Source organism: Camelus ferus, chromosome 4 (genome assembly GCF_009834535.1).
Source record: "Camelus ferus isolate YT-003-E chromosome 4, BCGSAC_Cfer_1.0, whole genome shotgun sequence".
Classification (NCBI taxonomy): Eukaryota; Metazoa; Chordata; class Mammalia; order Artiodactyla; family Camelidae; genus Camelus; species Camelus ferus.
Genome location: NC_045699.1, coordinates 72,873,762 through 72,901,670, shown reverse-complemented (window position 1 = coordinate 72,901,670; position 27,909 = coordinate 72,873,762). Strand labels below are relative to the sequence as shown.

Genomic DNA, 27,909 nt, shown 5'->3' with positions numbered 1-27,909 from the left:
GAGGAGGTGCCTGGTGGCTGGAGAAACGGCCCCCTCCTCTCCCTGGAGGCTGCAGAAGAAGTGGCTCCCCAGCCGGGTTGGCGCGCCCTCATTCCAACTGCTGAGGGCCCATTCCCTTGACAACCCCGAGCCCGGGCTTACTGCCTGCCCAGCCAGTGGGCAGGCAGCCCCCTCCTTCCACCACCCCCACCTCCCCGCCAACTGAAGCCAATTAAGCAGGTCTGTGAGCAGTTTAATGGACAAAGCGGATTGTGTCTTTGTCAGATGCTAATGAATGCACACTACTTTTTTTTTTTTTTTTTTTTGCTTTTTTGGGGGCCTTTTTCTCCTCCTGCAGAAGCCTCACCGACGCTTGATGCCCTAAATCTTGTTTCCTTTCATTCAGAGACCGACAGCTGGGATTCAGTGGAAGTGCAGTGGCTATTGTTGGGGGAGGCGGATTAATGCTGTTTGATTAATTATGCGTGGCTTCCCAGAATGCATAACTCCCTTCCCTGCGCCGTGGCGCGCTCCTGCCCTGGCTTTGCCGCTCACTGGTGTGTGTGTGTGTGTGTGTGTGTGTACGCGTGTGCGTGCACATATGTTGGGGGGTACTCAAAATCTCTGTTCTTCTGCAGAGGGCTTTGGGAGGGTAGGGGGAGTGTTGTGCTGGGGAAAGTGGGAGCGGTCTCTTCTTGGGGAGTAGGGACAGCCTGGGGTCTCCAGGACTGAGGCTCGCGCCCGGTGCTGCCAGGGCCAGCCGGGAAGGAGGTGCCTTGGGCCATCAGCTGCTGCAGCTCGCTCCCTGGCCTCAGGGTAAGGCACTTCAAGCGGACAGCACCCTGCTGTCCCACCCCTCAAACCCGGGTGCTTTGGCGGTCCTGCCAGCCCTGAGCCATGGCCCAAGGCTGGGGTGCCGGCCTTTCTTCTCCCTTGGGCCTGGTGCCCCGTCCTCCTTGGTGGGAAGCCTGCCTCTCTGGCCTGGCACCCGGCCGAGCTCGGCCCACAGAGACCCCATTGTGCACACCCCACAGATCCACTTGGCAGATGAACGGAAGTGCCCTCCTCAGAGGCCCCACCTCTGGGCAGCACTGCTGGGGGCAGGGGGCAGGCGAGGGCCCAGAGTGGGGACGGCCCGGCCAGGCGCAGCCGTGGAGAGGCACGGGTCTGCGCCCCCGGGGGTTGCGAGGCTTGCTCTCCCAGCTGAGAGAAGCCGCTTTCTTTCCTCCGAGGTGTCAGGGTGCAGGCCTCCGGAGCCCTGCCGACCTGGTGTGTGAATTCCAGCTCTGTGGCCTCCAGCTGGGCCCCTCAGAAAGCCCTTTGACTTTCCGTGCTGACTTGCTGGCTCCCCTGTGGACAGGGCGTGGGAAACGGTGGTGTCAGTGTGCCAGGCATGTTAATACCTGGTGAATCATCTGTTTCCACCCCGAAGAGAAGGAACCGTCCCCAGAAGCCGCTAGTCAGGTGGCTGCAGGGCTCAGAATCGGAAAAAGAGGTTTCTGCTGGTGCGAGTGCCTTCCCAGGAAGTCAGGGGGTGCAGGGGCCTGGCCGGCCAGTGGCCTTGGAGGAAAGGCTCAGTTGCAGGTCCCCATGGGCAGAGTGTCATCTCTGGACAGTGGCTGTGTGTGGTGGCCCGGGGGCTGCCACAGGGGGCTGGTGGCCTGTGGGCAGGCTAAGGGGGGGCCTCTACCCGACCCCAGCCTCCTTGCAGGCCCCACTGGGGCCGAGGAAATACGGAGGTGGACTCCCCCTGATGGGTGGGAAGGCCTGTGGCGACTGCTGTCTGTTTGGGTGAGCGTGTGTTTTCGGTCTGAAAGGCTAAACAGGAGCTGCTCGGTTCTGGGCTGGGAACTGAGGCCCCAGGATGACTAAGATACTGCTCTTGCCTGTGAGAAAGTCAGAATTTCACTGGGGGCCTCTTCCAGGTGATCAGAGAAGTGGGGTGAGCCCTTCCACCCAGAGCACCCGGCAGGAAATTCCTGCTGGCTGGTGGGCCTCAGCTCTGGACAGCCCTGTATTTGAGGCCTGGCTCTGCCACCCAGGGTCTCCGTGACTGCAGATCATCCGGTCACCTAAACTCAGGTTCCCCCAGTCTGTGTTTCAGTGGCTGATACACAATTGATCTCTGAATGGTGCATAAGGATTGCATAAGAGTGGCCTGCCGTAGGCACCGGGTGAGTGTCTGTTTCCTCCCTGTCTTCTCCTTTTGAGCTGACAGTGCTGGTTTCAGGATCCTCATTCTCGAATGTTTAGTTAGCTGATAGGTTAATTCAGAGAACCCAAAAGGTGCAACCTGGTGGGCCGGAGCCGGGGTGCCGCCCAGGAGGGGCTGGCCGATTTTGAGGATCTGATCGCCTACGATGGCTCCAGTCAGCAGCCCTCTTGGCGTCCTCCCGCACTTCTGAGTGCCTGGTGTGTGCTGGGTTCTGCTCTAGGCTTTGGTGCAGTGGGATCAGGTCAGACACAGTTTATCTTCTTTCTGCCCCTGCCCCCATGGAGTTGACCTTCTAGTATGAGGGCAGGAGAGGCAACATGATGTACATGTGACGTGTCAGGTGGAGGTGAGCACAGTGGGTAGGGCAGCCTGGCCCCATGTGGCTCGAAGCAGCCCCGTAACACCACAGGGATCAGGGCAGAAATGGGGGAGCACAGAGATGTCGACGCTTGGCCCCAGGATCACACAGCACAGAGTAGAGTCCAGCCCTGGGTCTTTCTCCAAAGTTGTGTTCCTAACCACTGCTGCATCCTGCCCGCACTGCCCCAGGCCCTCCCTGGCCACCCTGCCAGGAAGCAGGGCGGGGACTACAACTTCCCTTTAAAAGAGGAGGTTCAGAGGGTCGGGTGGGAAGTGGCTCGGCTGCCCGCCCCGGCTGCGGAGGGATGGAACGTCGTGTGTCTCTGTCACCTGGTCGTCTGTTTCCACTGAGTCACCTGCAAGTCTTGGGCGAAGCCGGGGGAGGAGCAGGTTAATCCTCACCCTCGCCCCTAGGCTGCGAGCAACAAAGGTCTGGTTCAGGACTTCCTCTGTTTATGCAGCGCCTGGGCTTCAAGGACGCAGGGTTAGAAAAACACACCTTAAACGCACAGCGTCAGCTAGAAAGTCTCACCTACTGACTGACTGTGGAACAGCATCAAGGAACACACATTCTTTAAAGGAAGGTGCCTCCTTGGGCTTGGCCCTGGCCCTGAATGACAGCCAACATTTTTTCCATTGAAAAAAATAATAGTAATGTTTTTTAAAAAGAGAAAGAAGATAAACTGTGCCCTTAGCTGAAAGAGGGTGGGGCAGGGCAAACAGCTGGTGGAGAAACTCTTAACAGGACAGCTGAGCTGGGCCTGGGCTGGGTGCTGGGACCCCCCCCCCCCAGAAGCTAGGGTGGCAGGGGGGTGTCCAGAGGGTTCCACTCCCAAGTGCTGGGTGGCACCTGAAGTTCCCACAAGAGCTGGGAGTGACTCTGTTCCTTGCTGACTGTGACTTTGCTGGGTGGCAGTGGCCGTCACTGGCACATGGGGTCTGCTGGGCAGAGGGGTTGCGCCCTCCTGGGGTGGGGAGGGCACCTTTCCTGTTTCATGTCTCATCTATAAATAGTGAAAGGATGTGGTTTTGCAGAGTTGATTGAGCGTCTAGATTGCTTTCCTCAATAATGTAACGATCATAACTCCACGCACAGACAGCTGCTTTTATTGGGCATCATAAAACCCCAGGCAGACGTTTTATCCAACTGGCTCACACCCTCTCCAGGTGGTGGCCAGCTCTGCCTTTTTTTTTTTTTTATCCCCAGTTTACAGGTGGGAAAAACTGAGGCTGAGAGTTGAAGAGGCTCTTCAGGGAAAGGGGGTGGGGATCTGAGGCCAGCTTGCATCAGCTTTTGCCTTCATGTACAGGCATATCCAGAACTTTCCAGAGGCTTTAATGAGCGGCTGGCTTTGGGGCATCGTGACTATGGGTCAGGATGTGTTTGATGGTCCTGAAGTTCCTGGTGGGGCTGGGGCTTGGCTGTCTCTGGGGGCCCCACCCCATGCCCCGCCACGGACAATCCAGGAGACACAGAACCAGCCTGGCTCTGGTTTGCTGTGCCCCTCCAGACACAGTGTCTCCTCTCTGAGCCTCGGTTTCCCCCTCAGTACTTGAGGGTGTTGGATTAAGTGGTCCTTGGTGCTATACCTTCCAGCTACATGCTGGCAGGACCCCGGGATTGGCCGGCAAGAGCCTGGGTGGTGGCGGTGGGCAGCAGCAAGGTGCGGGGAGAGGCACCCAGGAGTCAGGCCTGGCCGCGATGCAGCGTTGCAGACTCTGCCCGTCTGGGGCCAGCTCTGGGCTGTGGTGCTCTTGTTACCGGGCTGGGGACACACCTGCTGGAGATGGGGCAGGGCTTGACAGGCACTCCAGAGGAGGGGCAGGTGGGCAGAGGAAAGCCCTTTGCCAAAGTGGCCTCAGGTGGCCTTTCTCGAGGCCTCGCCCCACCTCAGCCTGCTCTCTGAGAACATAAGGGAGTCGACGGCTACACTGGAGGGGGTGGGTAATACGTACATGTACTTTGGCAGTAAATTGCCTATAGCATAAGTTTTATGATTTCATCGATTTAAAGCGTACATTTAAATGTACACTTAAATGTACATTTCAAGTGAAGTGGGGCATTTGGTACATTCACAAGGTTGTAGAACTGTCACCCCAAATAGAACCCCCACACCAGTTAGACAGGCACCCCCATTCCCTCTCCCCCAGCCCCTGAGGAGCACCGATCTGCTCTGCGTCTGCAGATTTACCTATTCTGGACACTTCACACGATAGGATCACATGTGTGGCCTCCGGCTCTTATCCGGCCTTCTTTCACTCGTGTGTGTCAGTGCTTCACTCCTCTGGGCACTGGACTTGACCTGCCTGAGACTGTCAGGGATGGGCTGGCGGTGGGCACCAGCATCCAGGCCCTTGCGCAGTCTCGGTCTTGGACAGGAGTCCAGAGGAGGTGGTGTTGGGGGTGGTGGATGACTGGAAGGCTTCCTGGAAGAGCTGGTGCTCATCTCTGTGCTTGAGTGGGGCCTGGTATGTCCCAGGTGTATTAGTTAGGATGGCCTGTGTGTCTTCTGCTCCCAGCCTGCTCAGCGCCCCACGTCAGCTCGCAGCCTCAGGTCCTGTCCCTGGGCCTCAGCTTCCGCCAGCCAAGCCGGGCCCGGGGCAGGAGTGCCCAGGGCTGCGGAGCCAGTGCCCCACTTGCCTGGTGCTGCAGGAAAGCTAGGGGAAGCAGGCTTTACTGAGCAGGTGCTAGGTGCGGGGCCGGGAGCGGGCCAGGCGGACGCAGGCCCCACCTGTGCAAGAGAGGAGGCACATTGCTTCAGCACCAGGCTTCAGGGAAGACGCCTTGACGCCTACTGCTCGTGGCCCAGTGCTGTAGGAACACCCTGTCCGTGCCCCAGGCCTGCCGCCGCCTTGGAGTGAGTCCACCACAGAGATGGCAGGCAGATGGGCTGGGACAGGTCAGCAGGCAGTGCAGCCCTGGGCGGAAGGAGCGGGAAGTAAGGCTTTGGACCATGGAGGGAACACTGAGACCCTGAGACCCTTGGTCCCTGCCCAAGCCAGCTGCCTCCTCCCTGGCCTTTTCCTGTGGTAGGAGCACATCTTTTCCTGGACCCTCAGGGTCAGCGTGGAGTTACCCCCAGTGGACCCCTGGCAGGAGGTACTCAGCCTTATGTGAGGGGGAGAGGGCTGGGGGCTGGCCCCCCGCTCTTAGCATCAGACAGGCCCCCTCCAAGCTGCCCCCGGGGCTCAGGGAGGCTCTGTGTTTGCTACTTGGCACTAGAGGGGCCCGGGACCCTTGATAGAGCAGCCCTCCTGGTCAGTGGTAGCGTCTGGACACCTGCTTGGCCCCAGTGGGGAGGGCTGAGACGGTCCTGGCATCACAGGGCCGGGAGCTCTCCGTGCGTTTCTGAGACCCGTGGAACTCTGGGGGCAGAAGCCCCTTCCCCAGTGCTTCGCCACTGCGTGGCCCCTTCTTGCTGAAGGTTTCTTCCCCACCTGCACCCACTACCCCTGGGATGGAAGCGTTCTGGGAAAGGTGGCCCGAGACCTCCCTGTCCACGTCCCCCAGCCCCGGGGGCAGGGATGGGTCATCGTGAATCAGGTTAGCATCACCTTCTTCCCTCTCCCTCCCTGACACAAAGCTGCCGCTTTGAGTGGACGCCCACTAGGTGGGGTGTGGATGCCTCAGAAGGGCGGCCTCGCCTACCAGGCAGCCCACCTCTCTTGGGGTCCCAGGCCTCCCAGAGCCCCCATTTGGCGCACTGTGGTTCTCAGGCTCCCCTGGGCTGGGGGCTGGGGGCCGTCTCTGGAGCCTCCCTCACCTGAGCCACACCGGCAGCTCTCTGGGCTCTCACAGTTTCCCAGAAGGAGCACCTGGGGTGCTGGTCTCCAGTGACCTTGGAAGGGATACACTGGGGGAGGCTTACCACCAACGCCCATGCCGTGGTTCCCAAACCTGAGAGTCACTCAGACAGGCTGCCAGGCCCTGCCAGGCCCGGTCTGGGAGTCCTTATGCAGCAAGTGCCAGGCCCAAAGGCTGCCCCAGCACCTCAACCCAGACAGCCCCCTCCCCCCACCAGGCTGCCCGGGGACAGGTGGGCCCCAGGCGGGAGCTACTCTTACCAATGGGAGGTAAGGCCGAAGCCTAGATTGGTCGCTGAGATTTTCACCAAAGAAACGGCTGCGTTGTGACTCTGCTGCACCAGGTCTGGCCTCTGTCCCCGGCCTGTCCCAGCTCCCCCGCCCATCATTGGGCTGGGTGTCAGTCATGTGTCCCTGAAGTGCTTGAATTGGTTGTCCTTTTAAGCTAGGTAAACGGTCCCCTTGTCACTCTGTTGACACTGATTTGCTGAACAAACTCATACCCTACAGGTAGCACGGAGGCCAGCCTCACCCAACCCAGCAGAGGCTGCGGGCAGGCAGGTCCCACAGTGTCACAATGATCCTGGTGTGAGTGCAGTGGGCCCGGGAGAGGAGCTGGGGTTCGAGAGGTGGCCAGGAAGTGTCTGAGACACCCAGGACGGGGGACACAGCTAGAGGCTGGCAAGAACCTCAGCTCTGGTCCTCGTGCCGAGGTCCCCTCCGGGGACCCCTCGGGGACCAAGGCAGCAGTGTGGCTCCTGGCCTTCTGCCTTCGTCACTTCCTGATCGTGGCCCAGCATGAGTCACAGCCGGGCCGCAGGCACCTGCCCCGCAGACCTTTTGCCGGACAGACCCCATGTTAGGGAGCCCGCTCACTGCACCAGGCCCCGGTGAGGACTGCCACCCTGTTTACCCATCAGGACACAGCTGGGCCCCGGAAGCTGCCGAGAGGTAGCAGCACCGGCTTCAACCCTGGCCACCCTTCCCAGGTGGTCGTGGGCCCACAGCAGAGCCGGGGCTGCTGGGGGAGGACACCCGTGAGAGGAGGTGGGCGGCAAGAGCAGCTGCTGGCAGCCTCTGGAAAGATCTGTCGGTGCCTGAGCAGCAGGACCGGGGGCCCTGGGACCTGCCTCCCACCATTTCCTCTCAGTTTCGGTTGTTGATAAGCGGAAACTACACAGTTACTGGAAATGAGAGGTTTGGGGGAGAAGCCAGAGTTTTGAGTGTGTATATTTTTCCCTGACAGCTTTTCAGTAAAAGATGCTGGGCTGAGACTGGGCCAGGACAGGGGACAGGCAGGGGACAGGGTAGGGGACAGGCCACACTCCACCCTCTGGAGTGGAGTGTGGACAGGCTTCCATCTCCCCTCTGTCCGCAGAGGGCTGGGGAGGTGACTACCTCTGGGCCTCCAGGGTCAGCCTGATGGTCTCTTTTCCCCACTCGCCAGACTGGTCCTGGCTCCCAGGGGCTGGCCCCACAGGGTGGGGCTCCCCTCACTTACCCCTCTCGGGGTCAGAATGAGGACAGCCTCAGGCCTGTCTGGTTAAGAGCCAGAGCAGGGAAGCATCCACTGTCGCAGGGGCTCAGACCGTGGCAGCATCCTCTCTGGGGGCCCAGGGTCCAGGGCCGGCACAGCATGCGCACTCAGTAGGTTTCCGGTGTGCGAGCTGGGAAGGGCTGGAGCCCGGTGGGCATGGAGCTGGAAGTGGAGGCAGGTGGGCAGATCCAGGTTTCTGGAAGGCCTGGCTTCCAGGCTGCCGCGAGGCGCTGTCTGAGCCGGTTGCCCTGCACCGGATTTCCCCTGTTCCCGCTCGCTTGTGTCTCTGAGCTGGGATGGTGCCGTGGTCAACAGCCCGGGCGTGGAATCAGCTTCCTTCCCCCACCTGGGCTGTGTGACCTTGGGCTGCTCACTCACCTCTCTGAGCTCCCCCTCCCAGGAGGATGGGACTCAGCCTCTGCGAGGAGCAATAAAGCATCACACGAGTTCCTGACTAGTTAGGGTCATCCTTGCTGCCCGTCCCTTGTTATTCTTCATTCCCCGTCTTATTTTGAGGTCATTGTGGATTCACACTCAGCTGTAAGAAGTAACCAATCCAGACTGGCCCCATGGGGTGCCCTCCGTTTCCCCCAGGGGGAACGTGTCAGTTCAGTTTCACTCCACACTGGAGCCTGTTCCTGATGCCCCGAGGCCTCATCCTGAAAGCTCTCCCAGAGACCAGTCCCACCCAGGACTTGGGCAGGGTCATTCCGGGGCAGAGGGTCATCCCCAGCCTGAGAGCCTCCAGCGTTCCCTGCAAGAAAGAGCCCCCCCACCCCAGACGCCAGCTGGCCCGGGATGCCCAGTGTCCCCAGGGTGTGACAGGGCAGGCCCTCCCCTCTTCAGGCCCACGCGGGCCTGGGTGCAGCTGGCTGGATTCTGCCTCTGGTGTTTGCTGTCTCCCTTGCTGCTGGTGCTGGGCCCGGGGTGAGAGCAAGGGTATGAGTGGCCGGCCGGGGGGGGGGGGGCATGGGGGCCTAGTGGTCTGCCTGGGGCACTGCTGGGGGGGGGGGGCAGGTGGCCTACATGATCTGGAAGAGGAGGCCAGAGAGAGGCACTGGTGATGCTTGCAGGATGGGGGTGGCCTCTGGGATGACCACTGAATTCTGCGCTGGGCGCTGCGGCTTAGTAAGAGGCCGCCCACAGCCGGCCCTGCCTGCTGCCCGTAGGCAAGGGGGTGTCCTGGGAGCCGTGGAAGAACGTGGCAGGGGCTCGCCCTTGGCTGGCCTGTCCAGCGGCCGGCTGGCTGTGGGCTTCATCCCTTGTGTCCCCAGTGCCAGTGGATTGGGAGGAAGGTCACGCAGGTACTGTGGGTGCTGCTGTGACCCTCCTGATGGACAGAAGGGACATTGGGGAGCCAGGGCTTCCCAATTCCCAGGCCTCTCACCCAGAACCCCGCCCTCCCCCCCACCTCCCCCCGCAGGGTTTTGAGTTTCAGCTGATCTTGTGGGGATGTGAGAATGCATTGTCTGCTCCAGCCCTGGCCCTCCCGGTCTGGGGAGATCAGGTGGTCAGGCAAGAAATCCAGGCCTTTGGGGGTTGGGGGGACCCACACCTTCCCTCCTCTACCCATGGAGCTCCTGCGGACCCTTTGGCCATCTCTGGGGAGGCGACCCTGCTCCGACTGCCCTGGGTGGCTGGCGTCTGGCCACCACTGGTGGCAGGAGAGGTTAAGAACTGCATTCAAATCCAGGCGGTACCATGGGCATAACCTGCCTGAGCCCTGGTTTTTCTCATCTGTAAAATGGGCCCGGTATGCACCTGCAGGGCCGTCTCCAGATAAAGCTGGCAGAGGCCAGGGGTGGAGGAGAGGTGTCCTGATTTTCTTCCTTCTGGGACCCGTGTCAGGGGGTCCTTGGTGTCCTCGTCCCGTGTTTTCAACCAGACACAGGACGGACACAGAGCGGGGCTGTCACCCAGGATCCGCGCTGGTCAGCGGGAGAGGCTGGCAGCGCCAGTGGGCAGCCCTCCCCTCTCCCCACACCCCCGAGACAGCATCTGCTCCCGCGAGAAGAGGCGCGAAGTTACCAGAATCGGTTCTGCCTTTGGCGTGGAGCTTGGTCTGCAGTTGCTGACTTAATTAATCGAGTTTTGGATTAAGTCCTCCCCGTGGTACCGGCTACACAAGCATCGATCCTTCGTTACATCAGAGGAGAGTCTGGGAGCGGGGGCCCGGGCCCCGCCCTGCTTGGGCACAGAGGCCCCTGGCGGCAGTGGGGGTCCCTGGGCTCCCTGGCAGTGGGGGTGCAGGCTCGTCCACGTGGGTCTCGAGGGGCCGTTGGGGGTGAGCTCAGCGGAAGACACACATTCCAGCCTTTCTCCAGCTTAGGGCTCCATCTTCTGGGGGGCAGTAGAGCAGGGGCGTGGGGGGCAGCAGGCTTTTCTCACACCCAACAGCCCCTGGGCCTCGCTCGTGATGGCCGGTTCCTGGGAGACCCTGCACTTGCTCGGGTGCCTTCTGCAGGGTTGGGAGGGGCTGTCCGGCCAGGGCCCCCCCCGCGCCGCGGGTGAGTCTGGGCTGCCTCTGCCCGCTGCAGCTGGGTCATGTCCGGGAAGCCGCTTGACCTCTGCGCCGGCCTTTCCGTCCCCTCAGACGGGCGCACAGCTTCCCATGTCGAGGGTGGGGCGGCTCAGCTCTGAGCGCCTGGGGGTCAGCGGGCCGGGGACATTGTTTTCCTTGCAGTGGGAAAGGTGGCTTCCCGAGGACAGGTTCCGTCCCACACACAAAGGGCTTCCCTGGAGCCAGGGAAGGAAGCCGTCCCTTTTCCTGCACTTCCTCTTTCCAGGGTATTTTAAACCATCCGAAGATGCAACTTGGGGAAAAGATTCAAGACAAAGAGCAGAGAGTGCTGGGAGCAGCTGCTGGGCTCAGAGAGCCTGGCCCTGCAGCCATGCACCCTGCTCCCCCTCCAGGACCCGGCTCCTCCCCTGCCCGCTGCCGCCACTGCCATTCTGGGCTGAGGATTAACTGTTGTTTGGGGTTGGGGCCTGTTGGTATCAGACCTAGCTGGCCCCCTTTCTGGGTCCGCAGTCCCTCTATAGCCCTGACTGCCCCTTTCCTCATTCCTGGGCCCTGGGGACCAGGGGCAGGACCCCCACCCTCCACACCACACAGCTCTGTGCTGCCCCAGCCCAGCAGCTGCAGAGGCTGGAGGGAGGCCACAGCTCGACCAGGTGCCGGCTGGTCCCCCTGAAGTCACTTGCTGGGGCAGCGGGGCCACAGTGGGGGTGGAGCAGCGGTCCCACACTGGTCTCCAAACTGCCCCAGGCACACCCCACGCGACCCCCACCCCATGTCCCTTAAAACCGAAAGGAGAGAGCCCAGCAGAGTCGCTGGCTTGGTCCTAGCCCAGCCCTCAGACAGGTGTCTGGACAACAGACGCTGCAGGCTTGAAGGAACCCTGAGGGCTTTCCATGCTCTGGCTCTGTCCTGGGTGCCCTGGGGAGAAGAGGGCGGGGGGCCGTGAGGAGTCACCTGGCTCTCATGTCTCCTCTGGGCTTTGTTCCCCAGAGCTGAGCTGTCCCGGCTAGGCCCAGTGAGAAAGGACTCCAGGAGCCCGAGTGGGGCGCAGCGGGGGGAGGCTGGCAGATGTCACCGAGCCCCCGACCCAGCCTGCCGTGAGCTCATCGTCCCTCAGCAGCTCCCGCCTCCTGGAAGGTGTGGTCCCCCACTGGGGTTGGGGGGGGGCTGGGACTGGCCAAGTAGGGGCTCAGGTCCCAGGACACTCCCCCACCCAAGCCCTGACTGGGAACGCAGTTGTGCTCATTGCCCCTGTCTTCTCTGGGGAAGGAGTCTGGGGCCCCCCTGTCCTGCTTTGTCCTGGCCTCAGTCTCCCCTTGTGGCAAGGGGTCAAGAGCCTCCTCTGCCCAGTCTGCAGGTGGTCCCAGTGGCCTAGGCTGGGCCAGGGGTCTCAGAATCTTCTGGCCAAGCTGCCCAGGGGTTAGTGGGCCTGCCTGGTGGTGATTTCCTGTTTTGTGCCCAGTGTCAGTGGTTTAGGGGGAGGGCAGGGGGCCTTAGCGGGCCTTTATTTGGCACTGCGGGTTCACCCAATGGGGAGGAGGGGGAGACCACACCGAGCCACCCATGCTCCCCCCCAGCCCCTGCCACATCAGTGGGTCCTGGCGACATGGTGTTGGGTGGAGGGTACAGAGCAAGTGCCCCAGAGCCCCAAACTTCCCTTCCTGGGCAGAAACCCAAGAGAGGAGGCAGTGCTGGTGTGGGGAGGGGCTTCTAGGCAGGCACTCTGCTGCAGGCAGAGGCGGGGCCCAAAGAATGGGTAGGAGGGGCCTCTGGCCGTGGCACATGCGACCCAGGCCCTGACTCCGGGCACTTAGCAGGTGGGGGCTGGGCAGCGTTTGAGGGGGCAGCCCCCCCTGTATAGCTCGTGAGCAACCACTCTGCCCTCTGCTGCCAGAGGAGACTTTGGAAACTTTGGACTTCGACAGTGGCGGGAAGATGGGCTGGGAACAGATGCTGGGGGGGTGGTGTCCTGGGGAGGGGCAGGTGGAGTATTGCCTTCCCTGGTACACCTGGGATGGGGGAGCCCCCTAAGGACAGGACGGCTAATTAGAGCCAGGTGACTCCTTCCACCCTGGTGCTCAGGGACACAGGCTGCCTGGTGGGGCTTCCAAGCGGCCTGGGGCCCACAGAGCTGTCCCTCACTGTGTCACCTTAGGAGTACAGGCCCCAGGCTGGCAGACGTGGCCTGCAGCCAGGGTTACAAGCTCTTCTGCTGCACATCCTGGCCCCAGGCAGCGCAGGGTGGGGCACCTCTGTGCCAGGGAAGCCTTGTGTCCCCCATGGCTTTCCTTTAACAGATGCACCTCCCCCAGGTGCAAAGTACATGTTCCTAGGGATGCATCAGTAAATTGCGTGCAAATCAAATTCACCAGCACGTGTCCCCTCTGCCCAGATGGCCAGGTTGCCTCTGCACAGAGCCCTCTGTGAGCACACGCCGGCCCCTCGTACCCCCATTGCACTCACAGGGAACTGAGGCCAGGGAGGCAGTACCCATCTGTGCTGCGGAGAGTGGAGACTCCTCTCATGCCCTCGAAGTTCCCTTGATCAAACTGCATCTCACCAGTCCATCGGTGGAGCCCCGAGGATGCATCTCCCCGGGGCATCTCCTGCAGGAGGACGGAGGGGCACCACATCACTGACCCCCGTCCCCAGCTGGCCAAGGTGCAGTGTCCCGTGCTCACCCTGGCTCTGCCCCACTTGACCATAAACTCCTTGAAGGCAGAACTGAGTAAATCCCGCCTGATACTTAGTCCCTCCCCATTGGAACTAAGAGGGAGCTGTCATCCATCCCCTGGGGGTGGCAGATGGCCGTTAGCTTAGAAAGGAAAACAGCACAGTTTAGAATTAGTCCCGGGTGAAAGGGTGAGAGGTCGAGGTAACATCTGCCTCCGGATGCTTTCGGGAGTTGCATTTCTATGGAGCCGCACTGGTGATGGGGGAGGGCTGGCGGGGGAGGGCTGGCGCCCAGCACAGTGGAAAGATTGAGGCGGTAACAAAGCTGACGCCAGGCTGGGGACACAGCCATTTGGCGCTTCTCCGGGCAGGGAAACCTGCCCCTCCACAGCCCTTCCCCGGAACCCCCAGCCCCACCTGTCCCTCACCTGCTGCCGGCCAGGACGGGTCACCCCAATGGGCGTGTGTGGGACGGGAGAGAAGGAAAGTGGAGGGGCAGATGCTGGGGTGACCTCCTCCAGGAGGGGAGCGAGAAGAAGAGAGCCATCATGGGCCCTGGGGGGCCGGGAGCTGGGCCGTGCAGGGGACAGGGCCATTGTCCGGTTTGTAGGGGGCTCACGCCTCCCACCTTGGGTTCTCAGCACTGTCCCCCAACAGCCCCCCAGCAGGAGGGGTGTGGGGCCAGCAAGGGGTGTTGCTCACTGGAGACCCTGGCCCGGGACCCTCTGGGAAGTTGCAGAATTGCAAGGCAGGTGTTGGGTGCAACTTCCTTCTCCAAGCATGGGCACCTGTCCCCACTGGGCACTTCTGCTGACCCACCAGGATAAGTGTCAGGACAGAATGGCCATCAGGGGCTTGGTCACTGGTGCTGGTGGCCCTGGCCATGTCTGAGCGGGGCCTCCCACCTTCTCAGGCACCGTGGGCAGAGAAGGCAGCAGGTGTCTCCCCAGGAAGTCCAGCACGATGGCCAGGCTGGGAGAGACATGCAGACAGGTACAGAGGAGAGAGAGATGGCACAGGCCGGGGGCTGCCCAGAGCTGGAACAGAGCTCTGGAGAGTGGGGTGAGTGGCCTTCGGGGCTGGCCTGAAACCTCTCTGCCCACCTCCAGATCCAGGCCCTGCTCTCCTGGCTTGGAGTTTCCTCCGTCCCCGCATAGGTACCTGGCACGGCCTGGTTGCGCCTCATACATGGTGCTTCCCCATAAAGCGCCTGCCTTGCTGTCCCACCTCCAGAGCCTGCCCCTCCCCGTGGCCCTGCCTGTCCCCGCGGGGTGCTGGCGGGGTGGTGGCAGTGCTTAGGCGCAGCCCGGAGCCGGCCCGAACGGGCAGCATGCCTTCACGGCAGTGTCCGCCAGGCCTGGCGGGAGTGGGGCAGACAATGGGCCCTCTCAGCTGCCAGGAGTCTCCCTGGCTCATGCCCCGCCTGCTGGGGTGGCGGCCACCATACCCGGCTGGGAGCAGCTGCCGCCCGCGTCCCCGGCCACAGGCGCACCTGCTCCCCGGCCGCCCTTTGTCCACGTTGCTGACGCCTGATTTACTGGACACGTTTTCCCTCACTGGCCCAGCATAACGTAGCCTCACTGCTGATGATGCAGCCAGTCCTGGCTGATGCTCCCACAATCCTCCACGTTAGGCTCCCCATTCAGGTTTTGGGGACGTGCGTTCAGGGGCACACTGCCCTATGGCTGGAGGATTTAGGATTGTGCATCTGGGCAGGATCTTCTGGTCCACTTGGGAATACTTAATGTCCTGACACATTAAGGTGCTGGGCAGAGGCCTGCTCTAGTGGGGGACCCCAGGGTGTCCCCCCTTCCCCAGGACCAATGATGGAGGCCTAGCCCACAAGAAGGATGGCACTGGGCAGCCCTGTGTCAATTCCCCCCAAAGCCATGGGGTGGGCCTGCCTCATCTTGCCCACCCGGGTGGGCTTCCCTCCCCTTGGAGTTGGTGGGGCAGGGGCAGGGCACGGAGGGTGTGCAGGAGGCATGGACAGGGTGGGCTCCTACCCGGCTTTGATGACCAAGTGTTCTCTGTCCAGCACCCACCGCCTGCCTGCTCGTCAGTAGCTGGGAAGGAAAAAAGAGCCTTTTCTCCAAGTGGGAGAGGCAGCCAGCTCCTGCCTGACAATGGAGACCATTGATAGGTTGGGGGAGGTGCTGCCTCTGTGGCACCCCCGCCCTGACACTGGCGTTCCAGATTCCCAGTGCCACTCAGGCTGCGACCAGGAGGCTTGTAACTGAATCCGTGCACAGTGAGGGCCACGTCACCCTCCCCAGACTCCCGGGCTGTGTTCTTAAAGGAGCTCAAGGTGCCACAGCGCCGCCGGCCGCACTGGGGGTGCATCCTGGAGTCCTAGCCCTTCACAAGGAGCCAGCCAACCACCCCCCCCGCCCCCACCTTCCTGAGCCCTGGCTCAGGCCTGAGCTGCCTCCCCTGGACCCCTCCCAGAGGGGCAGCTGGTTTTCTTTAAGCCAGTTGGTTTGGGACTTTTGGCTTCTGGCAACAGATGGTGGGCCGGAGTGGCCATTTTGTGTCCTCCCTGCCTGCCCTCCCCAAGCTGCAGCCACAGATAAAAGCCGTCAGGGAGACAGACGCCTCCCAGGCCACAGGGGTAGGGGAGCAGCTCACCTGCTGAGAAACAGGCAGACCCCGGCCCCCCCAGACTGCCACCGCCACCCCCCTGGGGCAGAGCCTCTGCTGGGGCCAACCCTCCCCCTTCCTGTGCAGCTTTGATTATAGCCCCTATGGCAGGTGGGAGGGGAGGGAGGGAGGACTGTCAGGCTGGCATTTGTTGGGGGTAGGGGTCCCCGAGTGAAGGCCATGACCACAGCTTTGGGTGCCTGGCACCAAACAACAGCCCCTCCTGGTGGGCTCTGAAAGGGGGGTGGTCCGGTACTCGGGAGGGCTCTCTCTTCAACCAGGGGACTGGAGGCTCCTTGCTAGCCCCCCTTGCTGCCAGGTGGGAGGGGGCCCCACCCTGCCGGTGCCCAGCGCTGTGGGCCCAGCGTCAGGGCTGCCTTCCCAGGCCGCCGCGGGCTGGGGGCTGGGCCAGGGCACGTTCTGCCTCAGAGGCTTTGCTGCTGGGAAGAGTGATGCCTGGCTGATCCCAGAGCCTTTCCTGAGCTGTTCCCTCGAGTGCAAGGCCATGAGGTGACCTCGGTGGGCAATTTACAGCCCAGCCTCTGGAAGCTGAGCCAACAGGTGGCCAAGAGGGGAGGCCCTGGGGTAGGGATGGCAGGTGCTAAGCCCCTCCCCACGGGGAACACGTGAGACCAGGCCTGGGCGGGAAGTCAGGATGTCCCCCTTCTGGGTCATCTGCTCCCACTACAGCCTGAGTGGCGTACACGGTGGGGTGGTCATCGGCCAACCTGGGCCATCTCAGAGAGCTCAGGAGCCTGGTCCTCCTTGACCTTGGTTTCTCCAGCTGTGCAGTGGGTGCTTCTGCTCTTGCCTGACGTTGTGTGGACATGAGCGGTGAAGACTTGATCCCAAAAGGGAAAAACTGTGTCTGGGTGCTCCGTGTGGGTGGGGATGGGGTGGCAACCAGCAAGATCCCTGCTGCCTTAGACCCCTGACCAAGAGTTCCACGTTAAAAGGAAACTGGTGGCCAGGGCACCAGATGTCTGCAGTCCTTTCCGCATTTGACATCGTATTGGTGTTGAAAGAGGAAAAGGCCAGGAGCTCTTTTATTACCCAAATAATGCACATTCATCACAGAGAGGGGGTAAAAAGCAGACAAGCCCCCAGAACAAAAGGTTTTACAGAGCACCCCACCAGAGCATGGCTGGGACTGGCCCGTGTCCCCCTTCTCAGTGGCTTTCCAGGTGCAGACAGACGCCTACGTGGGTTTGAGATCTGAGCCAGGTTCTGCTGAACCTTCTGGTTTCCAGCTCGTTCTCCAATTAACATAATCACTTTTTTTAATGGAGGTGAATTCACTTTATATAAAGCTGACCTCTTTAAAGTGTACAGTTCAGTGGCGTTGGCACATTCGTGATGTGCAACCACCCTCTCCGTCTGGTCCCAGGACCCTTCCATTGCCCCTTGGGGGGCCCTGCCCGGCCACGCGGGCCGCCCATGGTGGTGCCTGACTGGTGGCAGGGGCTGAGTGGCGGGGCTGGTGGGGGCGGCTGGCTGGGGGAGCCGGGGACTCACTGCTCTGCCGTGTCCGCTGCAGCTGCAGTGCGGCCTTTGCCGGCCAGAGATGCCAGGCACCCAACCCCTGCCTCAGCGCGCCCTGCAAGAACTCCGGGACGTGCCGCGCGGTGGACCGCAGTGGCGTGGTGGACTACGCCTGCAGCTGCCGCCTGGGCTTCTCGGGGCCACTGTGCCTGACGCCTCGCGACAACGCCTGCCTGGCCAGCCCCTGCCTCAATGGTGGCACCTGTGACCTGCTCACCCTCACCGAGTACAAGTGTCTCTGCCCCCCGGGCTGGTCAGGTGAGGGCGCCTGCGGGGGGCGAGGGGCGGGCATGGCACCCAGGGCCCGCTGGGAGCCCTAGCCCAGTGGGGGCAGCCAGAGCCTGGCCCGCCCCCAGCTGCCCGCATCCCTGACCTGCCTGGCAGGTGCCGGGCCCCTGTCTGTGTGGCCGAGAGGAGGTCCAGGGCTTTGCTGGCCATTGGGATCGGGGTCCGTGACCAGAAATCGCCCAGAGCCCCCACCCAAGAGTCCCGTGCCCCTTTCCCTCCCTAGAGGTGTCAGGTTTTGGCTCAAGGGCCCCCACCCCTCCCTGCCTCTGTCAGAAAAGGGGATACTCCCACCTCCGTCCTCCTAGGAGCGCAAGCCCCCCCCCAGGAGTCATGATGTCAGCATAGGCTCTGGAGGGCGACAGGCTGGGTCAGCTCTGGAGGGCCACCCTCCCGCCACACGTCCTGGGGTGGCCACTTAGCCTCGAAGATGCCGGGGTCCTGAGGTCTAAGGAGATGATGCTGTTTGGCATCCCTGGCTGGCACCTCCTCTGTGGTGCCTGGATGCTGGGGACCAGGAGCAGGGAGCTCACCTGAACCCCTCGCCCCTTCGACCCCCAGGAAAGACATGCCAGCAGGCTGACCCCTGCGCCTCCAACCCCTGTGCCAACGGTGGCCAGTGCCTGCCCTTCGAGGCCTCGTACATCTGCGGCTGCCCTCCCGGCTTCCACGGTCCCACCTGCAGGCAGGACGTCAACGAGTGTAGCCAGAACCCTGGGCTCTGCCACCACGGCGGCACCTGCCACAACGAGGTCGGCTCCTACCGCTGCGCCTGCCGTGCCACCCACACCGGTCCCCACTGCGAGCTGCCCTACGTGCCCTGCAGCCCCTCCCCCTGCCAGAACGGGGGCACCTGCCGCCCCACCGGAGACACCACCCACGAGTGCGCCTGCCTGCCAGGTACTGCCCCTCGGCCCCTGCGGGGGTGGCTGGGCTTCCACGGCTGTCTGGTCGGAGGGAAGGCCACCAGAGGGGGCCGGGGTGCCCAGTGAGGAGAGGGTGAGGGACCGTTTGGCAGGGGTGCAGTGGGTGGAAAGCTGGGCAGGCTGCACCTAGGAGGGGAGATTGGACAGCAGCATTGGGTGTGATGTAGGGACAGGTCTGGAATAGGGGCCACCCTTTAGGAGGTGGCTTGTGTAGGGTCCAGGCACCCACCTGCCCGGTTCTGCTTGGGGGTGTATCTGCTGTGTCTGTACAGCTGAACCCATAACCCCCAGTGCTCCTCCCTCTGCCAGGGGCCTGTGGTCCCTGGAGCCCCAGGGTGGGCTTCTCTGCAAAGTGCAGGCCTGGGTGTACCCTCTGCCCCGGAGCACCCCTGCCTTCGTGGCCCTGGCATCTCGTCCTTGCTCCGAGTCTCTCAGGGCAGTGGGCACCAGCCTCTTTGAAGCCACTCAAGAGTCTCCCTTATCTTTAGTTCCCGGGAACCACGTGTAACAAAACTCTCCACTACCTCTGGGAGCACCCTCACTTGTGCAGCCCCAGAGCTTCTCCCATTTCCTGGGGCTGGCACTGTCGTCACTTGCCCTAGGGGCGGCCCTTCCTCCTGTCCCCACTTGTCTCCCACTGGTGGGCGGGGAATGGCAGGCAGGCGCAGCACCCTCTGCTGTCCCCCAGCAGCTCCACCATTCCTGCTGTACATCCCGGCCTTCCCACCGTAGTTCTCATTTGAGTAAATTTTGTTGCTGCTGATCTAAAAATAATCATGAAAAAGAGGCTTGAAAACCTCTAGTCTGTCGACTACACGTGAGCGGTTAGGCAGGAGCCGGGAAGGGGAGGGTCCTTCAGGTCGGGAGGAGGTGGGGTTGGTGGGTTTGGGGAGCTGGAGTCAGGGCCCAGGGTCCGGCTGACCCAGAAGTGATGCAAGGGCTGCCCCAGCCCCCACGCTGCCCAACCCAGCCCGGGCCCCGCAGAGAGGAAGTGCTCTGCCCACCTGCCATCCGCGAGCCCTGGGCCTTGTCACTGCAGCAGCTGCCTCTGCGTGCAGACGCCAGGCGCGTGCATTTCCTGTGTGTCACTGGGTGCCCCCTCACCACCTGCCTGCCCGGCACTGCTGGCTGCCTGGCTCTCTCCAGGGGGCTGAGGGCTGAGCCCTCTTGCCAGGCCCACCCCTGTGTTCTGGGTTCAAATGCCTTCTTGGTGGCTGTGGAACCCTGGGCATCGACCTTACTTGTGGCCACTTGGGTCATGATGGGCTGTGGTGAGGGCTGGGGGCGCTGAGGGGTGCGAGGAGCCCCACCAGAGCTGCCCCAGCCGTGGAGCTGGTGCTGGCCCCACCTGGGCGGGGGTAGGGTGAGGTCCATCTGCTTTAGAACAGACCCTCTGAGGCAGGGGAGAAGCAGCGCTGAAGGCCCCGATGCAGGAGAGGCGCTAGCGTGGGGGCTTCTGTTTGGGGCACCTCCCTAAACTACTATCCCATTTGCATTTTGGCTTTTCCTGGCCTCCTGCTTTGGCTCCAGGGCTCCAGGTGTTGGGGGGCCTCAGAGGGAGGGGCAGGAGGGGGTCCAAAGGCACCCGGGAGGGGCATTAATTAGTAACTGGCTGCAAGTTTGGCTATTGCCAGGCGCACCTTTCTGGGTTGATTATTGAACCAGCAGGAGTTGAACGGATTAATAGCTAACTGGCTGGCTGCGGAGGTGGTGCCGCAGAGGTTGGCCCAGGCTAGGGGAGGAGGTGGGCCCCGTGCCTCTGTTCCTGGGAAGCTGAGGGCTGCGTCTGCACTCTCCCTCAGGAGTCCCACTGCATCCTAGGTCCCACCGTCTCCGGCTTCCAGCTCCGAGGGCTCCCAGCCCGGCGCAGCCCCTGGAAGATAGCATGTCTGTGGCCGCCTGCGGGGGTGTTGCAGAGAGCCCAGCACAGTGCCTGGCCCACAGGCAGTGCCCACCTGTGGGACCCCTACCCAGAATGTCTATCACAACAGAGCCTCTAGAGCTCTGGGCGCCCGGGTCGCTGTCTGCTCAGCTAGCCTTTACAGAATAATTCCTTGGAGATGACTGCGTTGCTTGTGGGCTCTGGAGTCTGCAGCTTGGCCACAGGCGTGGGATGGGCAGGGCGTGGGGCATAGAACGCAACGGCCTCAAGGCTGTGGGCATCACGGGGCGGGCCACAGAGGGGCAGCTCCCCGTCCTGAGCGGGAGGTCGTGGGTCCAGCCAGGAGGATGCGAGAGCCCGGCGTAGCGAGCTTGGTGGGGCAAGTAGGGAGGACTGACTGGGCTCCTGGCTCCTCCTGCCACAGGCTTCACCGGCCAGAACTGCGAGGAAAATATTGACGACTGTCCAGGAAACAACTGCAAAAACGGAGGTGCCTGCGTGGACGGCGTGAACACTTACAACTGCCGCTGCCCCCCGGAGTGGACAGGTGTGTGCACGGTGAGGCAGGGATGGGAGTCAAGAACCTGGTCCAGGCTGGGGAGGATGCTGTGACCTGGGGCCCACCGCAGCAGGCGGCACAGATGTGGCATCAGCTTGATCTGTGTGGGCCGTTTGCAGCCTGGCCCCAGGCAGCCCTGAGCCAGAATCAGGTCCCCAGGCTGGATAGGACACAGGGACGCTGGCCAGTAGGACATGGGCCCTGGCCCCAGGGCTGTCTCCCTGTATGGAGATGACAGGTGAGCGTGGACCCTGGTGCACCTGTGCCCACAGAGCAGCAAGAGGAGAACCCCCTCCGGTGCCCAGGATGCAGAGGAAGGGGTCATTCAGGCTGGCGGCGGGTGGGGTTCACCAGAGGAGGGAAGGTTTCCTGGTGGAGGTGGGCCCTGCACCTCGAGGGGTGGGGGTCTCATCCAAGGGTCTGGAGGCCCTGCCTGGCCTGACGGACCCGACCTCTGCAGGTCAGTACTGCACTGAGGACGTGGACGAGTGCCAGCTCATGCCCAACGCATGCCAGAATGGTGGCACCTGCCACAACACCCACGGCGGCTACAGCTGCGTGTGCGTCAATGGCTGGACGGGCGAGGACTGCAGCGAGAACATCGACGACTGCGCCAGTGCCGCCTGCTTCCATGGCGCCACCTGCCACGACCGCGTGGCCTCCTTCTACTGCGAGTGTCCCCATGGCCGCACGGGTGAGCGCAGGGCCCGGAAGGGCAGGCTTTGGCCTTCTCGCTGCCCTCGCTCGAAGGAGGGCCTGGCGGGTGGGAACCTGGGAAGGCTCGTGCAGACGCAGATTGCAGCTTTTTGGGGCCTGTGAGGAGGACCTGAAGGGGCCTTTCTGGGGGAAGTGGGGTGGCCGGGGTGGGGGTGGCCCACAGTCAGGCCTGCTGGTGGTGAACCTCCCAGAAAATCCCATGCATTGTGGGACGCTCCCCAGGGTCACTGGCCGTGTCACGGTGGGAGGGTGGCATGTGGGCAGCCTGGGGGGACACAGTGCCTCTGCTGACCATCCCGCCCCGCCCAGGTCTGCTTTGTCACCTCAATGACGCCTGCATCAGCAACCCCTGCAATGAGGGCTCCAACTGCGACACCAACCCCGTCAACGGCAAGGCCATCTGCACCTGCCCCTCAGGGTACACAGGCCCAGCCTGCAGCCAGGACGTGGACGAGTGCTCACTCGGTACGCATGGGCAAGGGGCAGCCAGGTCCCAGAGGAATCCATCAGAAATGTACCCTCTCCTTAGAGGGTTCCTAGTCTGATGGGGGAGGCAGGCCCCGACTCTGGACCACCAGTCCAATGGGGGAGGTGGGCACATCCCAGAGTGTTCCAGAGGCCAAGGCTCTTGGAATGGCTTCTCATCCAAACCATGTCTCCCAGGCGCCAACCCCTGTGAGCACGCAGGCAAGTGTATCAACACCCTGGGCTCCTTCGAGTGTCAGTGTCTGCCGGGCTACACTGGCCCGCGCTGTGAGATCGACGTCAATGAGTGTGTCTCGAACCCGTGTCAGAACGACGCCACTTGCCTGGACCAGATCGGGGAGTTTCAGTGCATCTGCATGCCTGGTACACCACCAGCCCCCCGCCCACCGCCCGTGGGCAGGCGCCTTTGCCTGGCAGTGGGGAGTGGGGAAGCCGCGTCAAGGCAGATGGCCCCCGGCAGTGCCCTGGCCACGTCTCCTCGGCCCGGGCATCCACGCCCGCCCTAGCCGCACCCTCCACGGGTCTCTGGGGAAACTCGGCCAGTCCTGCAGGGCATGGCCGAGAGTGGGCCAGAGCTGGGCAGATGGGTGGGGTGCTGGGTGGACTGCCAGCGAGCAGGGCATTGCTTTTGGTGTCAGAACCCCTGGCCATGGTGGGGGCCCCAGAGGTGGTTCACACCCCCTGCGCCCCTGACTCTCCCCTCCCCCACCAGGCTACGAGGGCGTGCACTGCGAGGTGAACACGGACGAGTGTGCCAGCAGCCCCTGCCTCCAGAACGGCCACTGCATAGATAAGATTAATGAGTTTCTGTGCGAGTGTCCTACGGGTGAGGCCTGGCCTTGTCCTGCAGGAGCCCTCCTGCTCTCCAGGAGGGGTGCCTGATCAGGTCCCCCAGGGGCTGGGCTGGGGCTGGGGGAGAGTGGGGGCTTCTCAGGAGCGGATGGGGCGTTTTCAGGCTGGGTGTGCTCACCCAGGGCCCAGAGACCCTCCTTCCTGCTGGAGTCTCTCTGGGAGCAGCAGTGTTCTCGCCAGCCCCCTAGGGGCCGGGATGGGAGGAGGGCCAGTCTGAGTCCCTGATGGCTCACAGCTGGGAGGGAGCCAGCCTGCCGTGGACATGATGGCTGGGAGGAGGGCTTAAGGAGCCTGGGGTAGGGGGTGGCAGCTGAGTCTGTCCCGAGAGAGCTGGGGGCTGCGGGACACCAAGCCCAGGGAGGCGTTGTGGGTCAGAGCCTTGGACCTCCCGAGATGCAAATCAGCTGTCCCAGACACCGAGCGGGGAACCCCATTCACAGCCCAACCCGGCTGTAGGCACAGCAACCAGAGTTCAGTCTGGGGAAAAGGCCCTTCTGTGAGGGCGCAGGAGGGGTCTGACCTGAAGGGCAGGAGATGAAAGGGGACGAGGAGAGAAATGGGTTTGCCCGGTGCTGGCCAAAGCACTCTGGGGGGACCCCTCCCTCCCAGGCACTCCCTGCTCTCGGCTGGCTGGGGCTCGGCCATGGGGCCGCCATCCCCATCGCATCTGACCGCCACCCCTCTCCCCGGCCGCAGGCTTCACTGGGCACCTGTGTCAGTATGACGTGGATGAGTGTGCAAGCACGCCCTGCAAGAATGGCGCCAAGTGCCTGGATGGGCCCAACACCTATACCTGCGTGTGCACGGAAGGTGCGGGACTGCCCAGTGGTCTCGGGCAGAGGGAGGAAAAGCAGACGTGTAGGGTCCAGGGAAGGGGGACGGTTGGCAGTCGAGGCTGGGAGGGTATCTCTCAGTCTGGGGCCTCTGGTCCAGGGGCCAAAAGCAAAGCAGGGCTCTAACCCTGGGCAACAGGGGGCCATCCCGAGACAGAGACCCAGTCTTCCCCAGCAAGGGCATCAGTGACTCAGTCTGGCTGGTGGTGTCCTGGGACAGGACGATGGCATGCCCAGAAAGCAGCCACCCTGAGCCCCCCAGTCCCCGCCCTACAGGCTACACGGGGCCCCACTGCGAGGTGGACATTGACGAGTGTGACCCTGACCCCTGCCACTACGGGTCCTGCAAGGATGGTGTCGCCACCTTCACCTGCCTGTGCCGGCCGGGCTACACGGGCCACCACTGCGAGACCAACATCAACGAGTGCCACAGCCAGCCCTGCCGCCATGGGGGCACCTGCCAGGACCGCGACAACGCCTACCTCTGCTTCTGCCTCAGGGGGACCACAGGTGCCTGGCCGGGGCTGGGTGGTGGTGCTGGGGCTGGGAGGGCGGGATTGACACCTCCGGCCCCACCCACAGGCCCCAACTGCGAGATCAACCTGGACGACTGTGCCAGCAGCCCCTGTGACTCGGGCACCTGCCTGGACAAGATTGATGGCTACGAGTGTGCGTGTGAGCCGGGCTACACGGGTGAGCCACCTGGCGCGGGGCCCCGCGGGGCGCTACCTCCCCTGCCTTCGTCTCTGCCTTGCCGAGGGACCAAGACCCCTCTGATCTACAAAAGTGATCTGGGACCCAGAGGGCAGGATGGTGTAGGTCACTGTCCAGGGCCCAGCTGTCCAGCCGCCCGTCTTGGCCAACAGCAGCAGAGACCGTGAAAGGGCTGGGGCTCTAGCTGGTGTGGGGATGGCCATCTTCAACCTTCTTGTTTCTGGTCAGATGCAGCCCAGCAGGGCAAGAGTGGAGCCAGGCTCCCGGGAGCATGTTCTGCTCTGCTGCTGCCCTCTGCCCCGAGCTCAGCCAGAGCCTTCAGGGCTTCAGGCCCTTGTCAGCCAATCTGTGCCCCCAAGACCTCAGAGGGGAGAGATCATGTGGGTGCCTAGTCTGGGCCTCAGGAGGCCCTGGGGAGGGGGCTTATGGGAGGGCTCAGACGCCCCTCCCCGGGATCCCTCCTGCCCTTGCTCCTGTGGGGGTGGGCACGGGTCCCTGAGCCCTGCCCCCGCCCCGCCCACAGGGAGCATGTGCAACATCGACATTGATGAGTGTGCGGACAGCCCCTGCCACAATGGGGGCACCTTGTGAGGACGGCGTCAACAGCTTCACATGCCGCTGCCCCGAGGGCTACCACGACCCCACCTGCCTGTCCGAGGTCAACGAGTGCAACAGCAACCCCTGCATCCACGGGGCCTGCCGGGACGGCCTCAATGGGTACGGGCCGGGGCACAGCCGCCCGACGCGCCGTGTCCTCAGAAGCAGCTACCCCAGGGAGGTGGCTGCTCGGTGGCCGGCGGGTGGCAGGCCAAGGAGGTGCCAGCGCAGAGCTCCCACGGGCCAGCAGTGGGCTCCTGGCTGAGTGGGAGGGCGCTCCCCCAAGCACTGACCCGCTGCCAGGGCCTCAAAATGTGCCGTCTGGGCACAGCTCCTGGTCTGTGCCCATCGCTGTCCTGGGCTCCGTGTGGTCACTGGCCACTTTGGTCTCGGGAAACATGTTTGTGCCAAGGCAGCAGCCGGGGTTTCTGTGACGTTGTGTCATAATGAGAGACGATTATTTTGGTCTTTGTCCTGGTTCCTGCAATCACTCAGGTGTACAAAAGTGGAAGGGGCAGCTTCTGTTATTTGTCCAAGTCCCTTTCAACTGCACCTGAGTTTAGGAGGCTGCTGGGTCACCTCAGTGTGAGGCTGGGTGCCCAGATCCATGTGATGAGGGGGCTGGATCTTGGGGTCCCACCCTGACCTGCAAGGAGGGAAGAGGGGCTGCTGGCAGGGTGAGCTTCTCACCAACAGCCAGTGATGTAATCGGCCGTGCCTATGTGAGGACGCTTCCAGAAAAATGTTCACAGGGAGTTCAGAGAGCTTCCGGGCTGGTGAACGCAGCTAGGACGGCAGAAGCTCTGAGCCCCTCCCCATGCCTGGCCCTGTGCACCCCTTCTGTATGACTGTTCCTGAGTTTAACCTTTTATAACAAACCACTCATCAAGTAAGTGAATTGTCTTCCTGAGTTCTGTGAGCCATTCCAGCTAATTGCGGAACTCAGGGAAGGGGTCTGATTCAGAGCTGCTTGGTCAGAAGTACAGGTGACAACTTGGGACTTGCAGTTAGTGTCTGACATGGGGCCAGTCTTATGGGACTGAGCCCTTAACCTGTGGGGTCCACACTAACTGCAGGGAGTCAGTGGCCAAATTGAATTGTAGGAGACCCAGCTGGTGTTTGAGAGCTGGAGGGTTTGCTTGGTGTGCGAAGAAGCCCATGCACACATGGTGTCAAAGTATTAGTGTAGAGAAGAAACACAAGCTCACCTCTAGTTTTTGACTCTCATCACATGCGCAGCACTGCTCCGTCTCGATGGGGCCATTGAAATGGGCACGGACCCCATGTCCTCTTTTTGCACAGAGAGGGTAAGCACTCTTTTGAGGCCACACAACAAGTGAAATGGGCACTGTCCCCAATCTGGCTTAACAAACCCTCACCACTGTCTTGGACAAGGTGGGCTATTTAAAGGAGTGTAAAAGACTCTGAGGGTCAGAGTGGACCAGCATCTCCATACAATCAGATCATAGGATGGTGGCAAAGCTGGGAGTGCCCATAGCCTGGGCCCTCCGCTCTTGGGCCATACCTGAGCAGCAGTGTGGTCACCTCTGCAGGTACAAGTGTGACTGTGACCCCGGGTGGAGTGGGGCAAACTGTGACGTCAACAACAACGAGTGTGAGTCGAACCCCTGCGTCAACGGGGGTGCCTGCAAGGACATGACCGGTGGCTACGTGTGCACCTGCCGAGAGGGCTTCAGCGGTGAGAGGGGCAGGCGCTCCCAGCGCAGAGCGGACCTTCTGGGGCAGTGGGGTGGGCATTGCCGAGCCAGGTCACGGGCATACGTCTGCTGGGGTTGGCCCCAGGCAGTGCAGTAGGGCCTGGCCATGGCACCCAGGGAGATGGATACACTGACTGCTGTCCCTCTCTGTATAGGCCCCAACTGCCAGACCAACATCAACGAGTGTGCGTCCAACCCGTGTCTGAACCAGGGCACCTGCATCGATGACGTGGCCGGATACAAGTGCAACTGCCTCCTGCCCTACACAGGTGAGGGCAGGGCCTTTGATCGGGCACAGGGCCTGTGCAGGGCCTGGGCCGCCCTCGGAGCGGTGGCTGAGGGCACAGTGGTGGGTGGAACCTTTGGTGGCAGAGCTGGGAGCTGGGCCTGGGCTGTGGGTTCATGTTTGCACTGCCGTGGGCCCTGGGGCCAGGCCGTCCTCCGCATCCGCTGGCCGAGCCTCAGGGCTTTCTTTGATGGCGGGCCCTCTGTGTGTGGAGAACAAGGAGTCTTCTGTTGGCACTGTGAGCCGCAGACGACGTGTCCCTGGTTGTCTCAGCCTCAGCCGTTGGCCAGGGGATCACCCAGATATGGTCCCCTCCTTAGAAGAGATTTACCAAGTTTTAAAAGATAGAAGCCCACAACCACCTGGGCCACCAGGCCCCGCTGGGAGTGGGCAGAGAGTGCCACCACTGGGGATAGTTCTGGTCCTGGAGGTCCTGAGAGGGCCCTGCCTGGCCTGGCCGGCAGTGATGGGGGCCTGTGACTGCGGTTCTCATGACATTGGGAGGCCCGTGGCCAGATCATTGTTTTTTTTTGAGCAAAGCTGGGGACCTGGACTTTCTCTCCTGCATCGGTGAACAAACTCCCCTCGGTGGCTGTCCATGGGCCTCTGCGCCCAGGGCACACCCCAGTCCCTTTCGGCCACGTTGACATCGGAGGCGGAGGGCCAGCGGGGAGGAGCCGGCCTGTGCTGACCTGCTTCCCGTCTGCCCGCTTCCTGCTTCCCTCTGCACAATTGTCGGAAACTCTGGCGAATTTCCGGCCTGCCCAGGTCGCCGTGGAAACC

General features: G+C 62.5%; 1 protein-coding gene and 1 long non-coding RNA gene across 3 annotated transcripts in view; one reads left to right on the top strand and one right to left on the bottom strand.

Moving 5' to 3' along the window:
- The window catches only part of NOTCH1 (notch receptor 1), a 47,366-nt gene that overhangs the window by 2,984 nt on the left and 16,473 nt on the right, over positions 1–27,909 (top strand). The window contains 14 exon segments of the mRNA XM_032478804.1: positions 17,267–17,529; positions 18,118–18,456; positions 20,789–20,911; positions 21,384–21,617; positions 21,950–22,105; positions 22,304–22,489; positions 22,839–22,952; positions 23,675–23,788; positions 24,088–24,321; positions 24,394–24,504; positions 25,049–25,110; positions 25,112–25,242; positions 26,676–26,821; positions 26,996–27,109. Coding sequence (XP_032334695.1) covers positions 17,267–17,529; positions 18,118–18,456; positions 20,789–20,911; positions 21,384–21,617; positions 21,950–22,105; positions 22,304–22,489; positions 22,839–22,952; positions 23,675–23,788; positions 24,088–24,321; positions 24,394–24,504; positions 25,049–25,110; positions 25,112–25,242; positions 26,676–26,821; positions 26,996–27,109 — 2,327 coding nt within the window.
- Positions 286–16,360, bottom strand: LOC116663306. Of its 2 annotated transcripts, XR_004319550.1 has the most exons (4): positions 15,096–16,360; positions 6,620–13,022; positions 4,747–5,286; positions 286–4,335 (listed from the first exon to the last, which is right to left on the bottom strand). It is a non-coding gene; the product is annotated as an uncharacterized LOC116663306 (long non-coding RNA). The 2 variants fall into 2 exon arrangements; XR_004319549.1 differs by having other exon boundaries at positions 286–5,286.